At 47.2% G+C, this 17,802-nt stretch overlaps 1 protein-coding gene across 1 annotated transcript in view; it reads right to left on the bottom strand.

The window, feature by feature from the left end:
* MINDY4B (MINDY family member 4B) overlaps positions 1–17,802 on the bottom strand; it is a gene marked incomplete at its 5' end in the record, with an annotated part of 40,741 nt that overhangs the window by 2,916 nt on the left and 20,023 nt on the right. Inside the window, 3 exons of the mRNA XM_079766344.1 lie at positions 12,743–12,901; positions 13,634–13,706; positions 15,256–15,326. Of these exons, the coding sequence (XP_079622470.1) occupies positions 12,743–12,901; positions 13,634–13,706; positions 15,256–15,326 (303 nt within the window). The remainder of the gene's footprint in view (positions 1–12,742; positions 12,902–13,633; positions 13,707–15,255; positions 15,327–17,802) is intronic.

Raw genomic sequence — 17,802 nt, 5'->3', positions numbered from 1 at the left:
CCGTGTTCCATGCTCTGCTGCCTGCTGCCTGCTGCCGACACCCACCATGTTCCACGTGAAACCCCTGGTGTCAGTGCATGTCATAGCACCTGGTTGTTCGGCTGTTCTGCTGTTCAGTCTATTTGCATATTAGGATTTTATATATATAGATGTTTGAGGATGGCCTCACAGAGGAGGTGGAAACACCTTAGTCTGGTTTTGAAGTGAGGTAGAGAGCACAAAGATAAACTGAAATATAGATGGAGGGTGGAACAAGAGAACTCCCATTGTGTTTACTGACTAGTGTAATGACTCCTGTTCCCAAGGTGGGACAGACTGCATTCAGCAAGTGGTCAGACTTCTAGCAACACTAACCATTTAGAACATGAGGAAAATATTATTTAGGATATAGAAATATAGAATATACTTTTTAAATCCTTACCCGAGGATCTCTCTCTCCCTCTCTCTCTCTCTCATATATATATCTATATATCTATATATCTATATATCTATATATCTATATATCTATATATCTATATATCTATATCTCTATATCTCTATATCTCTATATCTCTATCTCTATCTATATCTATATCTATATAGATATATCTATATCTATATCTATCTATCTATCTATCTATCTATCTATCTATCTATACTAGAGGCCTGGTGCACGAAATTTGTGCACGGGGGGGCGTTGTCCCTCAGCCCAGCCTGCACCCTCTACAATTTGGGACCCTTCAAGGGATGTCCGACTGCCCGTTTAGGCCCGATCCTGGGCAGTCGGACATCCCTCTCACAATCCAGGACTGCTGGCTCCCAACTGTTCACCTGCCTGCCTTCCTGATTGCCCCTAACCGCTTCTGCCTGCCAGCCTGATCACCCCCTAACCACTCCCCTGCCAGCCTGTTTGCCCCTAACTGCCCTCCACTGCAGGCCTGGTCACCCCTAACTGCCCTCCCCTGCAGGCCTGGTCCCCCCTAACTGCCCTCCCCTGCAGGCTTGATCACTCCCCAACTGCCCTCCCTTGCAGGCCTCATCCCTCCCCAACTGCCCTCCACTGCTGGCCATCTTGTGGCAGCCATCTTGTGTCCACATGGGGGCAGCCATCTCGTGTGTTGGAGTGATGGTCAATCTGCATATTACTCTTTTATTAGATAGGATATATATATAGTCGAACCCACCACCTTTTGGTGTATGGGATGATGCCATAATATTTTGAATATAGGAAAAACTTCTGGGAAATGAGGTGAACCCAAACACACACACACTCATCTCTATATATAAAAGCCTAAGCGACCATCCGACCGTTGGACCGTTCACCTGTTAGCTATGATGCGCAATGACCACCAGGGGGCAGATGCTCTGACCAGTAGAGGAGGGAGCTCGCGGAATTGGCCGTGGGTTAGGTTGCTGCTGCGGCACTGTCGGCCCCGAATCTGCTTCACCCGCACCCTGGACCCAGAGAGGAAGGAGCCCGATTCCAGGGTGTGTCACCCGAGAACTGCCCTCTTGCAATCCGGGACCCCTCAGGGGATGTCGGAGAGCCGGTTTCAGCTGATCCCCGCAGGCCAGGCTGAGGGACCCCACCAATGCACAAATCCATGCACCAGGCCTCTAGTATGTATATACATATATCTGTATGTTAACACATAGATCAACTGTGAAGATGTATTTGGAGCTGAATGTACTAGTTTGGTATTATATATAGTAAGTTTGCTGCTATAACTACATTGCTAACTGTTTTTTTCCAGGCAACTGTCAATTAGGCCTTGAATTCTCACAGCTAGTGGATCAGATTCACAAAAGCATCACTCTGGGGCCCAGAGTAAAAGGAGCCAGCACATTTTAGTAGTCCCTGAAGGTATCATGCTATTGTAACACATTTCTATTAATGATAGCTACTATTTTGTTTAAAGAGGTAGGGAAGCAAATGTTTTTTAAAAGATTGCCATTAAAACTCATTAACATAAAAAACAATTGTTTCCTACTTAGAGAGAGAAGCATGAGCTACATGGGAAAACCGCTATCCTGTCCACGTGGTGCCAGGCAGACCAGCGGGACCCTCTGCCCTGGCGTGTCTTCCCCTGACAGTAAAATCTGACTCTGTCTCTTTCCTTCTCAGTCCTCAGAGTTGTACCGTATGTTCAGGAACATATTCTGTCTTATGGAAAATCTAGCTTTGAACATTTATCACGTGTTTTGAAAACCCAAGCATTAAAGGCTAATACCTTGATATTTTGATTTCTCAATAGTTCTATTCCAATCTCTTTGTTTTTCTTTAAATTCTTCAGTGTGGGTGAATCAGAGATGCTTTTGTCTTTAAGCTTTTCACTTGGCACTACCACAGAAAAATTATATAACTGTACTTGAAAGAAATGACCCCAGTTTTAATTGATAGTTAAAAAGGGGTGCAAGCCTAGCACCCCAATCTGGATCTACTCATAGTGGGTGCAGGGTTTGCTCATCTCTTCACACTCCAGTTGGCCCCTTGGGGCTGCATATAACAGGAGCATCTCCCATATCAAACACGGGGCAAGCTGCTCACTGGCTGGAAATAAAACAACAAGGATGTGTCATTGAAGCAGCCACATGAGGTAACCTTCCAGATCAACCCCAAAGTTCCAAATAACGTTGTAGCCATTCATTAGTTATAACTTAAGCACTTTCTTTCTTAAGCCTTCTTGTAACGGCACCTTCTATATTAAGGTTACATATAATCCAGGATCCAGAGGACCTGGGATTCTTAGGATTAGAAAACTTGGATAACCTAATTAGGAATCGAGGACTCCTCCTAATAAAATGCCACTCATGTGGACCTTCAGGTGGACATTCTGGCTGATTTTAAGCCAATGAGTGCTCCGGTAAAGTATGTCTGGTTGGTGTAATAGGTTATAGCCACATGTGATGTTGCTTCACAGAATCTCTGTGAGGTAGGAAAACTCAGCTGGCACTCAGGTAACAGGCTGTGCAAGGAGCTGGCACCACACTAGTGTCACTTTATGCAGCAGGCGGTTTTCTTTCCTGGACTCGAAGCTCTTCAAGATTTTATTAGAGTAGGACGAAAAAGAAGGATGGTTGACCCTGGAACAACGCAGTGAGGGGATAGTAGCACTGACCCTTGACCCTTGGAAAATCTGCGTATAACTTTTAACTCCCTCAAAACTGAAGTTGTCCCTCAGTATCAGCGGGGGACGGAGTTGGTTTCAGCACCCCCAGGGATGCCAGACTAGCTGATGCTGAGCCCCCGGCATAAAACAGTGTGGATCGGTGCACATGCTCGGCCCTCCACATCCAGACTCCCAACTGCTGATCAAAAGCAGATATTTGTTGAAAAATATCCACGCATAAGTGGATGGTGGAATTCAAACCCATGTTGTTCAAGGGTCAGCTGTATAGCTATAAATACAACCATCTCCAGCCCCAAAGTGATCAGACAGGGACCCCACGCTGAGCAGACAGAGCCTTGCTTGCCGTGGGAGATGCTGGTGAGAAGGAAAATGCCACGTGTGGCTGTCACGGTACTTTGGGTATTAACTCAAAGAGGTGGGCCTCCCAATTACACTGAGAAACACCTGGCTTACAGGGTGGTCTGCAAAAACACAGCAAAGCACCCTTCCCCCCGCTGAATCCAGCCAGGTATTCCACCCCCTTCTTTTCTCAGCAGACCACGTAATCTGTCTGACTGGAATTTTTAGTCAAGAATTTGTATGGCTTTTTAGGTAGTTTATCAGCTACCCCTCCCCCCAAAGCAGGATTCTAAATATGTTTTACTGGTGAGATTCCACCAATGCAGAATTGGTGCATGCTGCCTTGTTGCCATGGTAAAGAGGAAATTAAATTGTGATACAGTGGTGCTATAAATAAAATACCTTCCTTCTTAAGTTTACTTCATTGTGTAATAAGCCCAGTAGGTTCAACATTACATGCAGCAACCAGGCCTTTCATAACATGTATTGTTTAAGAGAATGTCAAATTACAAGGACAAGAGAAAGGATGGACAGATTCTAACATTAGAGGGCAAGAACTGAGTCCCTGTAATTCTGTTTTCATGCCCTCTAGAACAATGGCACATAGAATGTGCCTTTGCATAATGAGCTTGATATCGTAAGTCCCAAGGCCCCAGTCTGGTAATCTGAACAGGAGAAAGGAGTCGGAAACCTTGTGCTTTCTTCGCTCATTCCTGGGGATGACTCACATGCATAGCTGTTAAAGGACTGGCTCTCGTCTCTGCCACCTGGAACAGAGTCGAAGTACCCTCCGTGAGTGCGTGCACCGTGCTGTTGTGTGTGCAAGACACTTTCTCAGCAACTCAGGGGCAGAGTGCGCAGGAGCAGCTCCATTTGGTACTTTCATGGTTGGAGTTTAATCAGTCTCTTTAAAGGAAAATGTAACGAGGGAAGAGCTACAGCTGGGAGGGGCTGTGCTCTGCCAGGCTGCTGGGGAGTCATTCCAGCAGACCTGACTGGCTTCAGTCTCTTCTGAAATCAGCGTTGGTTTTTCTTCTCAGTGGCAGGTGCGAAGATAATGTGAACCTCCTAAGGCTTTCCAGATGGTGTTAGACTCAAACTGCTTTATGTTCTCACTCAAGTATTGGAACCTCACACTCAAACCTGGACCTTCAAATAGAAAAAGGACGGGAGGCTTCCGAACAGCCTCGTCCTGTGAGTCCTGGCTGTGTTCCGTGGGCATTGCCAGTCTGGTGGCTCTGGGGGCTTGCTATGTCATCTAATGAGAGCTCCATTAAAAAAATCTCACCCACTGGGCTGTGACATTGGGACTGAAAGACATGTGTCTTTGCAGCCTTTGCAATTTTGTCACAAAGGAGCTATTCACTTGATATATTATAGATTCTATGTATTATAGATTCACTATAGATATTAAAGATTAGGGAATGTGAGTCTGCATCTACATATAAAGGTATATACATATATATATATATATATATATATATATATATATATATATATACACACACACACACACACACACACACACACACACACACATATATACACATACACTAATAAAAGAGAAACGTGCAAATTGACCATTCCTGTTCTACGCCCACCAGCCAATCAGGAGCGAGTATGCAAATTAACCCAACAAAGATGGTGGCAACCACGGAGCTGGAGCAAGCAGGAGGCTTAGGTTGCCCCTGGCGACAGAGGAAGCCAAGCTTCCCACCTGCCCTGGCCGCTGCTCAAGGAGTAGCTGGAGAAAAAAAAAAAAAAGAGGGGCTGGGAGCCTGGGTCACTGGGGGGCGTGGCCAGCCTGAAAATGGCCCTCAGCCCCTTACCCAGGCTGGCCAGCCACCCCAGTGGGGACCTCCACCCTGAAGGGGGTATGGCCAGCCTGAAAACAGCCCTTAGCCCCTCACCCAGGCTGGCCACGCCCCCATGGAGTAAGAGTCCCCACTGGGGAGTCTGGCCAGCCTGAAAACAGCCATCAGCCCCTCACCCAGGCTGGCCACGCCCCCCTAGCGGGGACCCTCACCCCATGGGGGTGTGGCTGGCCTGCAAACCACCACAGGCCCCTTGCCCAGGCCGCCCCAAGCCCCAAGGAAACCCCCACCCTGAGCTGGGACACCCTTCAGGGCAAACCAGCCGGCCCCCACCCATGAATCAGGCCTCTATCCTACCTAATAAAAGGGTAATATGCAAATTGACCGCACATTCGCTATGCCCAAGCCACGCTCACCAACCCAAGCCACGCCCACCAGCCAATCAGGGCGAGTATGCAAATAGACCCAACCAAGATGGCTACAGCCACAGAGAGCAAGGTTTCCCAGGCAACAGAGGAAGCCAAGCTTTCTGCATGCCCTTGCCAGGCCTAAGCCTCCACTCAAGCTACAAAGTTTCAATTGTAGAAGGTAAATAAATTCCAGATACCAGGGCCTCTGCTTGGATTGCCAGGGGGCGTGGCCAGCCTGCAAACCACCACAGGCCCCTTTCCCAGGCCGCCCCATGCCCCAAGGGAACCCCCACCCTGATCTGGGACACCCTTCAGGGCAAACCAGCTGGCCCCCACCCATGCACCAGGCCTCTATCCTATCTAATAAAAGAGTAATATGCAGATTGACCATCACTCCAACACACAATATGGCTTCCCCCATGTGGTCAAAGATCCTGCCCCCATGTGGACACAAGATGGCCACCACAAGATGGCCAGCAGGGGAGGGCAGTTGGGAGGCACCCGGCCTGCAAGGGAGGGCAGTTGGAGGCGATCAACCCTGCAGGGGAGGGCAGTTAGGGGTGACCGGGCCGGCAGAGGAGGAAAGTTGGGGGCAAACAGGCTGGCAGGGGAGCAGTTAGGCATCAATCAGGCTGGCATGGGAGTGGTTAGGGGTGATCAGGCTGGCAGGCAGAAGTGGTTAGGGGCAATCAGGAAGGCAGGCAGGTGAGCAGTTGGGAGCCAGCAGTCCTGGATTGTGAGAGGGATGTCCAACTGCCCACCGGGATCGGGCCTAAACGGGCAGTTGGACATCCCTCGAGGTGTCCCAGATTGGAGAGGGTACAGTCTGGGCTGAGGGACACCCCCCCCCTCCGTGCACGAATTTCTTGCACCGGGCCTCTAGTCTATACTAATAAAAGGGTAATATGCTAATTAGACTGGAAGACCTTCCAGGAGACCTTCTGGACGTTCTTCTGGACAAAGCCATGGTGGCGGGGCTGAGGTAGAGGAGGTTAGAGGCCAAGAGGGGAGGGCAGTTGTGGGTGATCAGGCCAGGATGGGACGGCAGTTGTGGGTGATCAGGCCGGCAAGGGGGGGGGCAGTTTGGAGTGAGCAGGCCAACAGGGGGGTAGTTGGGGGTGAGCAGGCCAGCAGGGGGTCAGTTGGGGGTGAGCAGGCTGGCAGGGGGGCATTTGGGGGTGAGGAGCAGGCCAGCAGGCAGAGTGGTTAGGGGCAATCAGGCAGGCAGGCAGGTGAGCGGTTAGGAGCCAGCAGTCCCAGATTGCGAGAGGAATGTCCGACTGCTGGTTTAGGCCTGATCCCTGTAAACTGGCAGTAGGACATCCTTCAAGGGGTCCCAGATTGGAGAGGGTGCAGGCCGGGCTGAGGGACCCCCCCCCCCCCCCCCGCTGCATGAATTTCATGCACCGGGCCACTAGTGTATATATATATATAATAGACTATAAAAGCACTTAGATTATAATTCCAAGAATGGGCATTTTGTGTTTACCACTTATCAGAAAACGAGTAAGGATGATAATGCAGGCAGCATGGCACCGTGGGCGGAAGGTGCTTTGACTGTACATAGACCTGGGATCACAAGCCTGGCTCTGTCACTGACCTAGCTGATGGCCTTGGGCAAGTCTCTATCCCTTTCTCAGGCTGGGGTTTCTCATCTCTAAATGAATGACCAAACAACAGACACTGGACTTAAACTTACACTGATTGTAACTTTAAGTGGAAGTGAGGATTAAATAAAATAAGGTGTCATTGCAAGTGGCTCAGAGAGAGCCCAGCACATAGGACGCATTCACAACAGTGAATAAATAAGCTTCATATACACAGTAGTCCTCATTAAATGCCATCAATAGGTTCTGAAACTTGAAGCAAAAAGACATATAATGAAATCAGTTTTAGGCTAGACTAGTTGATATAAACAAGAGTTAAACTTTTATGGCATCTTATAAATGTAACTTAAATGACATTGAACAAAATGGTGTTATTTGGTTATTTGAGGATCTGCTGTACTTTCTTTAATTACCATTTTCTTTTCCCTTTTTATTTTTAAAAATATATTTTTATTGATTTCAGAGAGGAAGGGAGAGAGAGAGAGAGAGAGAGAGAGAGACAGAAACATCAATGATGAGAGAGAATAATTGATTAGCAGCCTCCTGCATGCCCCCCACTGGGGATTGAACCCACAACCCGGGCATGTGCCCTGACCGGGAAGTGAACCATGACCTGCTGGTTCATAGGTCTATGCTCAACCACTGAGCCATGCTGGCTGGGCTGTAATTATTTTAATAATATAGATGAGTTATGTATTACTTTTATCCTAAAATAATAAGCTGATATAGAAAGAATAAAAAACACCTTGGATACAATAAACTCTGTATGTATACAAGTATATGTCTAACACATTCATATATCCCAGCAGTTCAAGGAATCAAACTAGCTGCCAGCTGTATTTGCTCTTTAATACGTTTGTTCTGAAACTCAACTTCAAGAGCACGACAGAGATAACTTAATAAACATCCTCAGGGTTGCAGGCCAGTAATGCACAATTTCAGTCAATTTTCACTGTGGCCAGGATTCACAGGAGTCTCCGTGGGGACAGAACACCGAGTCCAAAAGGAAGGATGGGAAACCACATTAGTCACTTTCAAAAAGATGGAAGCAGCTAGGTTTGATTTCTATGTAGACGGAGAGCTAACCGGAGCATTCCCGTCCTTTGCCTACATTCATCTGTAAGCAAGCATCACGATGGCAGCCCTGCTGTCGGGTACCTTCTGCCTTCTCCCCAGCAGGAAAGCTCTTATTTCTTATGCCTCAGCCTCTTCACTGGCTTTAGGTTCTGTCAAACATCCACGTAATGTTTTTTAATTTTTATTGGATGATCTTCTTCCATTCTTTCTTTCTTTTTTAAAATTTGAAGAAAATCTTTATTGTTGGAAGTATTACATATGTCCCCTTCCCTCTCCCTCATTGACCCCTTCTAGCCTGCCTCCCCCTCCCCCACCCCTGGCCTTCATAACACTGTTGTCAGTGACCATGGGTTTTGCATATATGCATGCAAGTTCTTTGGTTGATCTCTTCCCACCCACCCACCCACCCACCCCTGCCTTTCCTCTGAGGTTCAACAGTCTGTTCGATGCTTCTCTGTCTCTGGATCTATTTTTGTTCATTAGTTTATGTTGTTCATTATATTCCACAAACGAGTGAGATCATGTGATATTTATCTTTCTCCGACTGGCTTATTTCACTTAGCATAATGCTCTCCAGGTCCATCTATGCTATTGCAAATAGTAAGAGTTTCTTCTTTTTACAGCAGCACAGTATTCCATTGCATAAATGTACCACAGTTTTCTAATCCACTCATCTGCTGATGGGCACTTAGGCTGTTTCCAAATCTTAGCTATGGTGAATTGTGCTGCTATAAACATAGGCCAGGGCTGTTTCTGACATGCTACAGGATCTCCTCACTTTTACACCAGGTTTCCACAGTGTGGAGCAAGTGCCCATTGCTGGCGTGTGCCATGAAGTCAGTGGTACAAAAGGGAAACTTTGAAAAAAAAACACATGTTTATATATTTAAATATGTATTAGGAAAGAAAACAGCCCGTCAAGTCTGTGGTTTGTATTATTGCTGCAGAAAAGGTTAGATTCAATTTTTTTAGATTTAAATTTTAAAAGTGAGTTGGTTTAAATAAAAATATTAAGCAAATAATAGCAGAGGTGGTGTGGAGAGACGACAAAGCTTGTGAATTATCTACTCAAATGACTGAACTATGAGACACTGTTTTAAATCTTTTTAGTTGATAATGAGGATATAGTGAACTAATATTGTAAAGAGCTTTGTAAAAGTAGACAAAGCATTAAATTGTTGTTGTGGGTTTTGTGCCACCACTCCTTGAAACTTGTCATGCCATTTTCCTCCAAACAGAGTCTTGGCATATTACTGGGCTCTGATTGATAGAGTGCTTGACCATGGACATTTTATATATATAACAAATTCTAAGATGAATTTCCAAATATCTGGGACAAGTGACTAGGAACTTTATAATAATAACAGATCCAGTTTCTGTCCAGGGGGTATTCAAAGTACAGTCCTTCCTGTTTGTACAGTGGGACCCTTTGCATCCATTAAATACAATAAAGGACAATTACTGCTGATATGTAGATATTTGTGTTAAATGAGAAAAGCAGGTTTCAGGAGAGTAGAATGGAACATATTTATATTAGAAAGAAGAAGAGAATCCTATTTGTGAAAGGATTGACCCAAGTGATAGGATTGGATTCATCTTTTTTACTTTTAGCTTCTCTGTCACTCCTCATTTTTCTGTGATGAATTTAGATTTCAAACTCGAGGAATAACATTTGTACACAAAACACACTGATTCTGTTGTAGTCACACACGACTGTCCTGACACCATTGGATGCAGGTTTGTATGTGTTGTAAGATGCTGATTTCACACAGCTGGAGCCACCAGCGGGCAGGAAGGTGCATGGCGCTGTGGATACAGAAGGACTTGTCAGGTGCGTGGCCCTGCGCACATGGAGGGATTGTGAGCTGGGACAGGGAACATGAGGGGCGAGACGGCACTGAGCCGCAGACCTCCTTGGTGCTGCTGGTCAGGAGACATTGGGGATGGCGAGGCCTGGGGATTTCTGTCACTATCATATTGCATTACATCACAACTAGTTCAAGGCCACTCCAGAGAATTAGTTGCTTTTCACAGAATCCACATTGCCTTCCCTGGGTCTCAGAATAAAAATTTTTGTGAAAATAGAATAAAAGCATCTTTGATTTGTGGTCTGGGTGAGTACATCTGCTTTCTTACTCTCTCCTGTTTGTTTTGTGGAATGTCATCTTGCTGAACTTGCTCATTGTGCCTTTCAATAGCACATTATACTTTCCAGTTGTCACAGGCTGTAAAGCCCCCACGTGGGAAAGCTTGTGAGGGGAGTTTCACAAGTGGGCCCTCTTCACTGTTTTGTGCACCTGAAACTAATATAAAATAACACTGACTGTCAACTGTAATCTATATATATCTGTGTATATAAAAAGCCAGCGACCGGAATGCTGGAACAATTGAAACGACCAGAATGACCCGTCACTATGACGCTCACTGTGGTGGCCAACCGGCCCATCAGGGGTGAGGCTGTCTGGCTAACCTCCCGTGTCCCCTCATCCCCCACTGGCCCAGCCCCCATCAGCCTCCATAGGGATGGGATGGCCGGACCCCACCCATGCACGATTTCGTGCACCGGACCTCTAGTATATATATAAAAGCCTAAGCAACCTTTAAGACTGAAGGACCGGAATGACTGGTTGCTATGATGCACACTGACCACCAGGGGGCAGGCGCTCAATGCAGGAGCTGCCCCCTGGTGGTCAGTGTGCTCCCACAGCCAACCTCCCTCGACCAGCCAATCTCCCACAGTCCCTCCCACCAGCCAGCAGGCCCCGATCACCTGATCGGGGCCAGGCCCCAGTCTGGGACAGGGAACTGGGGGTGGGTGGCAGTGGACACGGCCCCTTTCCCAGAAGGAACAAGGGCTGGTTCCCTCCTTGGGGCTGGTGGCCAACCTCCCACGGTCCCTTCCCGTGTCCCTCTCCTTGGCCAGCAGGACCTGTCCCTCCCCCCGGCCGGCAAGCCCCGGTGGTGGCACAGCAGTGAGGGAAGAAGGAGGGGGGGAGGCAGGGAACCGTGCGGTGGCAGAGTGCCGATGGTGGGCATCGGCATCCGGCGTCCGTTCCTTCCGCACCCGGCCTGGCGACCATTGCCTCCTCTCCTGACCCCACTGGGGCCTTTGGACTCTGGGCTGGGACAGGGAACCGGGAGTGGGTGGTGGCGGATGTGGCCCCTTTCCCAGGGGTCCAAAGGCTGACTTCCTCCTCGGGGCTGGCAGCCAACATCCCGTGGTCCCTCCCCTCCACCCTCCACCTGGCCGGCAGGCCCCGATTGGACTGGCCCCAATCGGCCTGGCCCCGATAGGTCCTGATCACCGGCCAGGCCTAGGGACTCCACCCATGCACAAATTTCATGCACTGGGCCTCTAGTTGAAAATAAAATTTAAAAAGCCCAAGGGTTTCCCTTTATCCCCCAGTGATATTTTTTTAAGGCTTTGAGCAATAGATAAAATGTATTTGTTCATTTTCATAAATAAAGGATTGGGAAGATACCCACCAGCTATTGACCATACTGATTTCTGAGAAGGGGATCTGTAGCTGGGTAGGATGCCAGAGGACTTTCCTTTTATCTGTATATTTCAGGTTTTTTTTTTGTTTTTGTTTTTTTTTTAATCCTCACCCGAGGTTATTTTTCCATTGATTTTTAGAGAGAGTGGAAGAGAGAGGGAAAGACATAGAAATATCAATGTAAGGGAAACACATTGACTGGTTGCCTCTTGCACGAGCCCCAACCAAGACCTGGGATGGGGAGGAGCCTGCAACCAAGATACATGCCCTTGACCAGAATCAAAACTGGGACCCTTCAATCCGAAGGCCAACACTCTATCCACTGAGCCAAACCAGCTAGGGCTCTTTCAGGTTTGTTTTTTAAAAAATTATTTGCATATTACTTGTATTACCTATACTCTCTCTATATCTATATTAATAAAAGGGTAATATGCTAATTAGATCAGACGTCTTTCGGATGTCATTCCAGATGTCCTTCCTGACAAAGCTGGGGCCGGAGGGAAGCCAGCCTGGGTCCCCGGTGCCTGCGGGCAGCCGGAGGAGGGAAGCCCGGGTCCCAGGTGCCAGAGGGAAGCCCGTGCTGGCAGCTGGGGGAAGGAAGGCCTACTCTTGCACAAATTTTCGTGCATCGGGACTCTAGTAAAATACATAAAATAAAATATGAAGTAAGTAGAGTTGGCTATTTCTGTTTAGGCCTGAAAGTCTCTGCGTGTGCATGGTGTGTATGTGTGTGTGTGCGTGTGTGTGCGTGTGTGTGTGTGTGTGGTGGGTGGGAGGTATGCAGGAAAGGGTAAAAGTAAGATCACGCTTGAACTACCTTAACATAGAGACTTAAACATGTCAAAATATTGGCACTTGATCATGCAGTTGAGAATCAGGACCACTCACCTGGGAAAGCCCATCCTCTGAGGTGTGCTTCCCCCACTGCAAATAGCCAATGTCACTGCGTGCCGGGACTCCATGTAATATTTCTTGAGACTTCCCATTTTGACAGCCATTAAAGACATGTGGACTTGCTCTTCCCGTTAAAACCATGTTCAAAACTGCCTAGTGACACAGTTTATAAATACTACATTTTAGGTAGCAATGACACAAGGATCTTAATTTCTTTTTTCTTTAAATAATCATTTTTAAATTACCATTTTTATTGGAAATAATGAAATCACACAATACGTAATTCTGGAAAAATGTATGTCATTAACATTTTAGGGTTAAAACAACTGTTTTTCTTGAGCCATAGTCCATAACTTCCCATGTGCCCCACTTGGAACCTGTTGCTCATCCTCCCTAGTTTCCGTAGTTAGGATTTAAGAAGCACAAGACTAATATGTTGTTATAGCACTTTTCTTTCAGTTATTAGGGATTCCTGGTGGATCTTGACAAAATATTTTTGGGAGGTGAAGGAGGGTATTAGGGGATAAATGGTGATAAAAGGAGACCTGACTTGGGGTGGTGAACACACAGAACAGTGTACAGATGATGTGCTGTAGAACTGTGTACCTGAAACCTGTAGAATTTTGTTAACAGTGTCACCCCAATAATTCAATAAAAAGGAAAAAAGGATACTTTCGAATGTTTCTAGAATTTCAGGGATGGAGGCCTCTCAGAGGTAAACTAGAAAGGACTGTAATGGGAACTGGAAGGTCAAACCTGATAACAAACTCAGGGCAGCACCTTAGTCTTTCGAGGGTAAGTTGACCTCTCTTCATTTAAGAGAACATGCTCATTTTTAAAAAGCCCAGTTCACACTCTACAACAGAAGCCAGCCTTCCACCCTACCTGCCTGCATAGGAAGCCTCCAGCATTTGGTTGTAGCAGATGAATGGTGGAGACATCCAGGTCCTTCTGAAGCCTGCAGAATGGGAGATGCCATCAGCATTTGGTCAGCGAGGGTGACTGCGACCTCTCCTCCCTCCAGCACAACACAAAGCGGTGGTCACATGGGCTTGCCTGGTACTGTCCCTCCCATGTGCCCTCCCTGTCTCCTTCTCCCACAGGAAAGCTTCCAGGACTGGGGCTGCATAGGGAAAGCTATGGGGGCAGGTGGGAGAAACCAGCGGTAAGTGGTGAGGGAGAAGCTCCAGACCTCACGCGTTAGAATCCCTGTGTATGCTCCAATGCTGGGCTCAGTAGAGAACCTGCTCTGGGACAAGGATGCTGAGCTTAGGGTGGTGACAGGGGACCACTTCAGAGAGAACTGGCCAAGGCGGAATTGAACAGACCGTTTAAGTGGAAAACACCAGCTTGGGGGTTGAGCTCATTTCTTGGCTGTAGAAGGGCAGCCTCTACTGTTTCATCAGAGACCAGGGGTTGGGTTTCTACCCTGGACAATGTTCAAGTCAAGGTGCAACGTGGCTCCTGTTGTCACTGAGAGGAAGGTGCTGGTATGAGAGCTGTATGTGTCCTTGACAGAACCTATTCCCAGGACTAGAGGTCACTCCCTTTTGTGAATAAGACTCAGAGACTTGCTCAAGCATGGCGAATGCCTTGATGGCATCAGGTACAATTCAGGGCAGTGCTTTCCAAAGTATGGCATGATTTTGGATGGTACAGAGATGAGCATTTAACATTTTTTATAGTGGTGTTTTTAATGCATATTTTCTTCAGCACACCAAATACGCGATTTAAAGGATATGAATGTTTAGAAAGAAGTTAATATTTAAATGTGTGTTGATTTAAAGCAAGCTTAAGCAAATAATAATATAGACCACAAAAATGTGATGGAGATATACAAAAGACAGGTTTCAGGAATACTGCTGCAGGGCTTGTAATTCTTCCCTTCTGGGGGCTCTCTAGCTCTCGCAAAGCTTACCTCTCTTTCAATCTACTTCTAAGAAGCCTTCCTTGACTCTCATAACTGCTGGGCACCCTTCCTCCTCTGGAACCCACTGGATTAACTGACTTCACACCTCATTTGGCCCATCAAGTACCAGCTGGGACTCGCCCAGGCTCTACGAGGACCTCTCCTCTTTCCCGGACTGGAACCTGCAGGAGGCCAGGGTCCTATCTTCTTTCATCTGTATTTCCCACAGTGTGAATAACAGGCCTTTGCATATTACAGAGGCAAAATAAATACTTGAAAATCTATTTTACTGTGCATATAAATAATAAAAAATTTTTATATGAAAATTGTACAAACAAGCTTTGTTGTCTGCCAATATTTATAACCACAAAAAGGACCCTACGACTGTACCACAGATTCAGTTTCCTGACAGTCATTTACCCATTACGATGGCCAAGCTGATTATAGAAAAGGACGTATCAGCAGCAAGAGCATCCACTAGAAAAAAAATTGCCCTCGTGTTTCCAGTAGGCATGAACGTATTCTCCAACACCAGAGTACATGGTTTATGTGACCCCAGAGCCAAAGGAAATGCTGGGTAAATATTTGTAGGACTTACCTTTCAAATGTTCTGGAGAAGATCAGGCTGTAAAGAAACAGGATGACACCGTGGCTTCCTTCCCCACTGAACTGTTTGGAAAGCAAGGGAAAAGCACATTTGCCTCCAAGCAATGCAGCTATGTATACCTGTGGGCATGAATTCAAGGATTCACTGCCTGAGAGATTTATTTTCTAGCCGCTTAAAGGGCAGCTGGCGCTCTCTATGCCCCCCCTGGATCTATCTCCACTCTCAAATGCATTCTCCTCTCTGCTTCCAGCCTGCCAAAGATAACATCATTCTCTCGATTTTCAACCTCTCTTTCTTTCCTCCACTTCTGTCTTGTGACTTTCTTCAAACCATGGCTAAGATGTAGCGTATCTTTCCTCTCCATTTTTCTGGGTCCATCCTAGCCCAAGTCCCAGGGCTGCTCTTGGCTGGCCTCCCTGCCCAGTCACTCCTTAGTCAGTGAATCCCTCTTGGTTGCCCAATTAAACTCAGGGGAAGTGTGGGGGTGGGGGTGGGAGATGAGAGGCTTTATAGAAATACAGACCTGGAGTTATACAGACCTGGGTTCAGAACCAGTTCTACTACTTACTAACTCAGAGTTGTCTAACTTCTTTGAGCTCAATCTCCTCATCTGCAAATGCATATAAAAAAAACCATTCCGCCAGATTTGTTGCAAAAGTGAAATGACGCAATGCAAATACCTGCCTTGATTCTCAGAAGGAAATGTGCTAGGTCCCAGTACCTGTTCTTTTCTGAGGCGCTTCTTCCGTCTCTTCCCTTGGGCAGGTTGCTTTTCTGCTCAGAACCTCCTGAAGGTGCCCTGTGATCTCCAGGACCAAATCCAAATTGACCAGCCAACATTCAGGGCCTCTCCTTCATTGGCCTTATCTTAGTTTTTGGTCAACACTTTACCTGCTGCAAAGAAGCTCCTTGGCTGGCTTTCGAGATACCAGGGGTAAGGCCTCTCCTTTAGAGGCACTGCATCAGGAAGGCTTCAGCTAAAATGCCCGTGCTTTGCCTTTTATGGATTCATTTGTCCCCTTCACTGTCTGTGACCTGGCAGGAGAATAAAGTCCAGGGCCACAGGAACCAGGGCCTGACAAACTCTGGTGCCAAAGGAGCTAGACAGGAACCCAAATGGGTGCACTGCAGGCTGTGAGGGAGGGCTGGGCCTGAGGCAACCTGGAGAAGGCTTGCATGCTAGTTTCCTGTCACTGCATAGCAAATTACCACAAATTTGGGGGCCTAAAACAACATGAATTTATTATTTAACTAGAGGCCCAGTGCACGAAATCGTACGTGGTTAGGGTCCCTAGGCCTAGCCTGTGATCAGGGCCATTTCCGCCCACTTGCCAGTCCCTGGCCGCCGCTGCCAATGCGAGCAAGCCAGTTCCCCTCGCAGGCCTCCCACCTCATAGCGACCGCCCCCTGCCTCCCGCCATGCGCGAGGTGCCCCGCCTCCATGCACCTCCTGGTGATCGGTCGTTTGGTCGTTTTGGCCGTGATGCCTCTAGCCTTTTATTAGTAAGAAGTTCTGGAAGTTAGAAACCCAACCTGGTGTCAGTGCACCCAGTTCAAATGGCTGGCCAGCCTCCATCCCACTGCCTGTTTCTAGTGTCTGGAAGCCGTCCTTGTTTCTTGGCCGAGGATCCCACATTACACAGCCCTACCCCTCTGCTTCGGCATTGCACCTCTTCCTCTTCCTCTCCCACCACCCCATTTTCCTTACGAAACCCATGACTAATTGAGCCCACCAGGATAAGCTAGGATAATCTCCCCATCTCAAAATCTTAAACTTCATCAGAGCCCTTCATACCTGTTAGCTAACATCATTCACTCCATCACAACTTGTCTAATGGGAGTCACACTCAGCTAACTAATGACATGCCAAGCTATAGGTCTAGAGCAGCCACATTTCCTGATTTTTTTTGGGGGGGGGGGAAGCTAAAATTCAGGTTTTTATGTGGGATTTCCTGATTGGTTTTGACTATTGCTGACTCAAATTAAAAAAAAAAAATCTAATGCCGTGTGGGTTAATGCTGCAGATATGGGTGTATTGCTTTCCTAGCGCTGCTATAACAAATTACTAAAAATCTGAATTACTTACAACAATAGGACACTATTCTCTCCTGGTTCTGGAGGCCAGAAGTCTTAACTGAAGGCCGCGCTCTCTCTCCAGGCCCCGGGGAGGATCCCTCCTTGATCTTCCCAGCTTCTGGTGGCTGCTGGCAATCCCTGGTGTCCCTTGGTCTGGGAGATGCATCACCCCAGTCTCTGTCTCCATCATCACAGGGTGCTCTCCCTGCATGTCCGGGTCTGCGCCCAAATTTCCTTCTTATAAAAACACCAGTCATCGCATTAGGGCCACCCCAATCCCGCATGACCTTATCTCAACTTGATTGCATCTGCAAAGACCCTGTTTCCAAAGCAGAGCACATTCATCAGTCCTGGGAGTTAGGACTTGAACATATCATTTTGGGGGGGATGCACTTCAACCTATCACAACAGGTCTGCTGCTCACAGACCCCTCACTTGAGATCTGTGCTTTGAACTCGGACA

This window comes from Cnephaeus nilssonii (genome assembly GCF_951640355.1).
Source record: "Cnephaeus nilssonii genome assembly, chromosome: 3".
Taxonomy (NCBI): domain Eukaryota; kingdom Metazoa; phylum Chordata; class Mammalia; order Chiroptera; family Vespertilionidae; genus Cnephaeus; species Cnephaeus nilssonii.
Note: the sequence above shows the minus strand (reverse complement) of the source record. Positions and strands in the feature narration are given on the sequence as shown.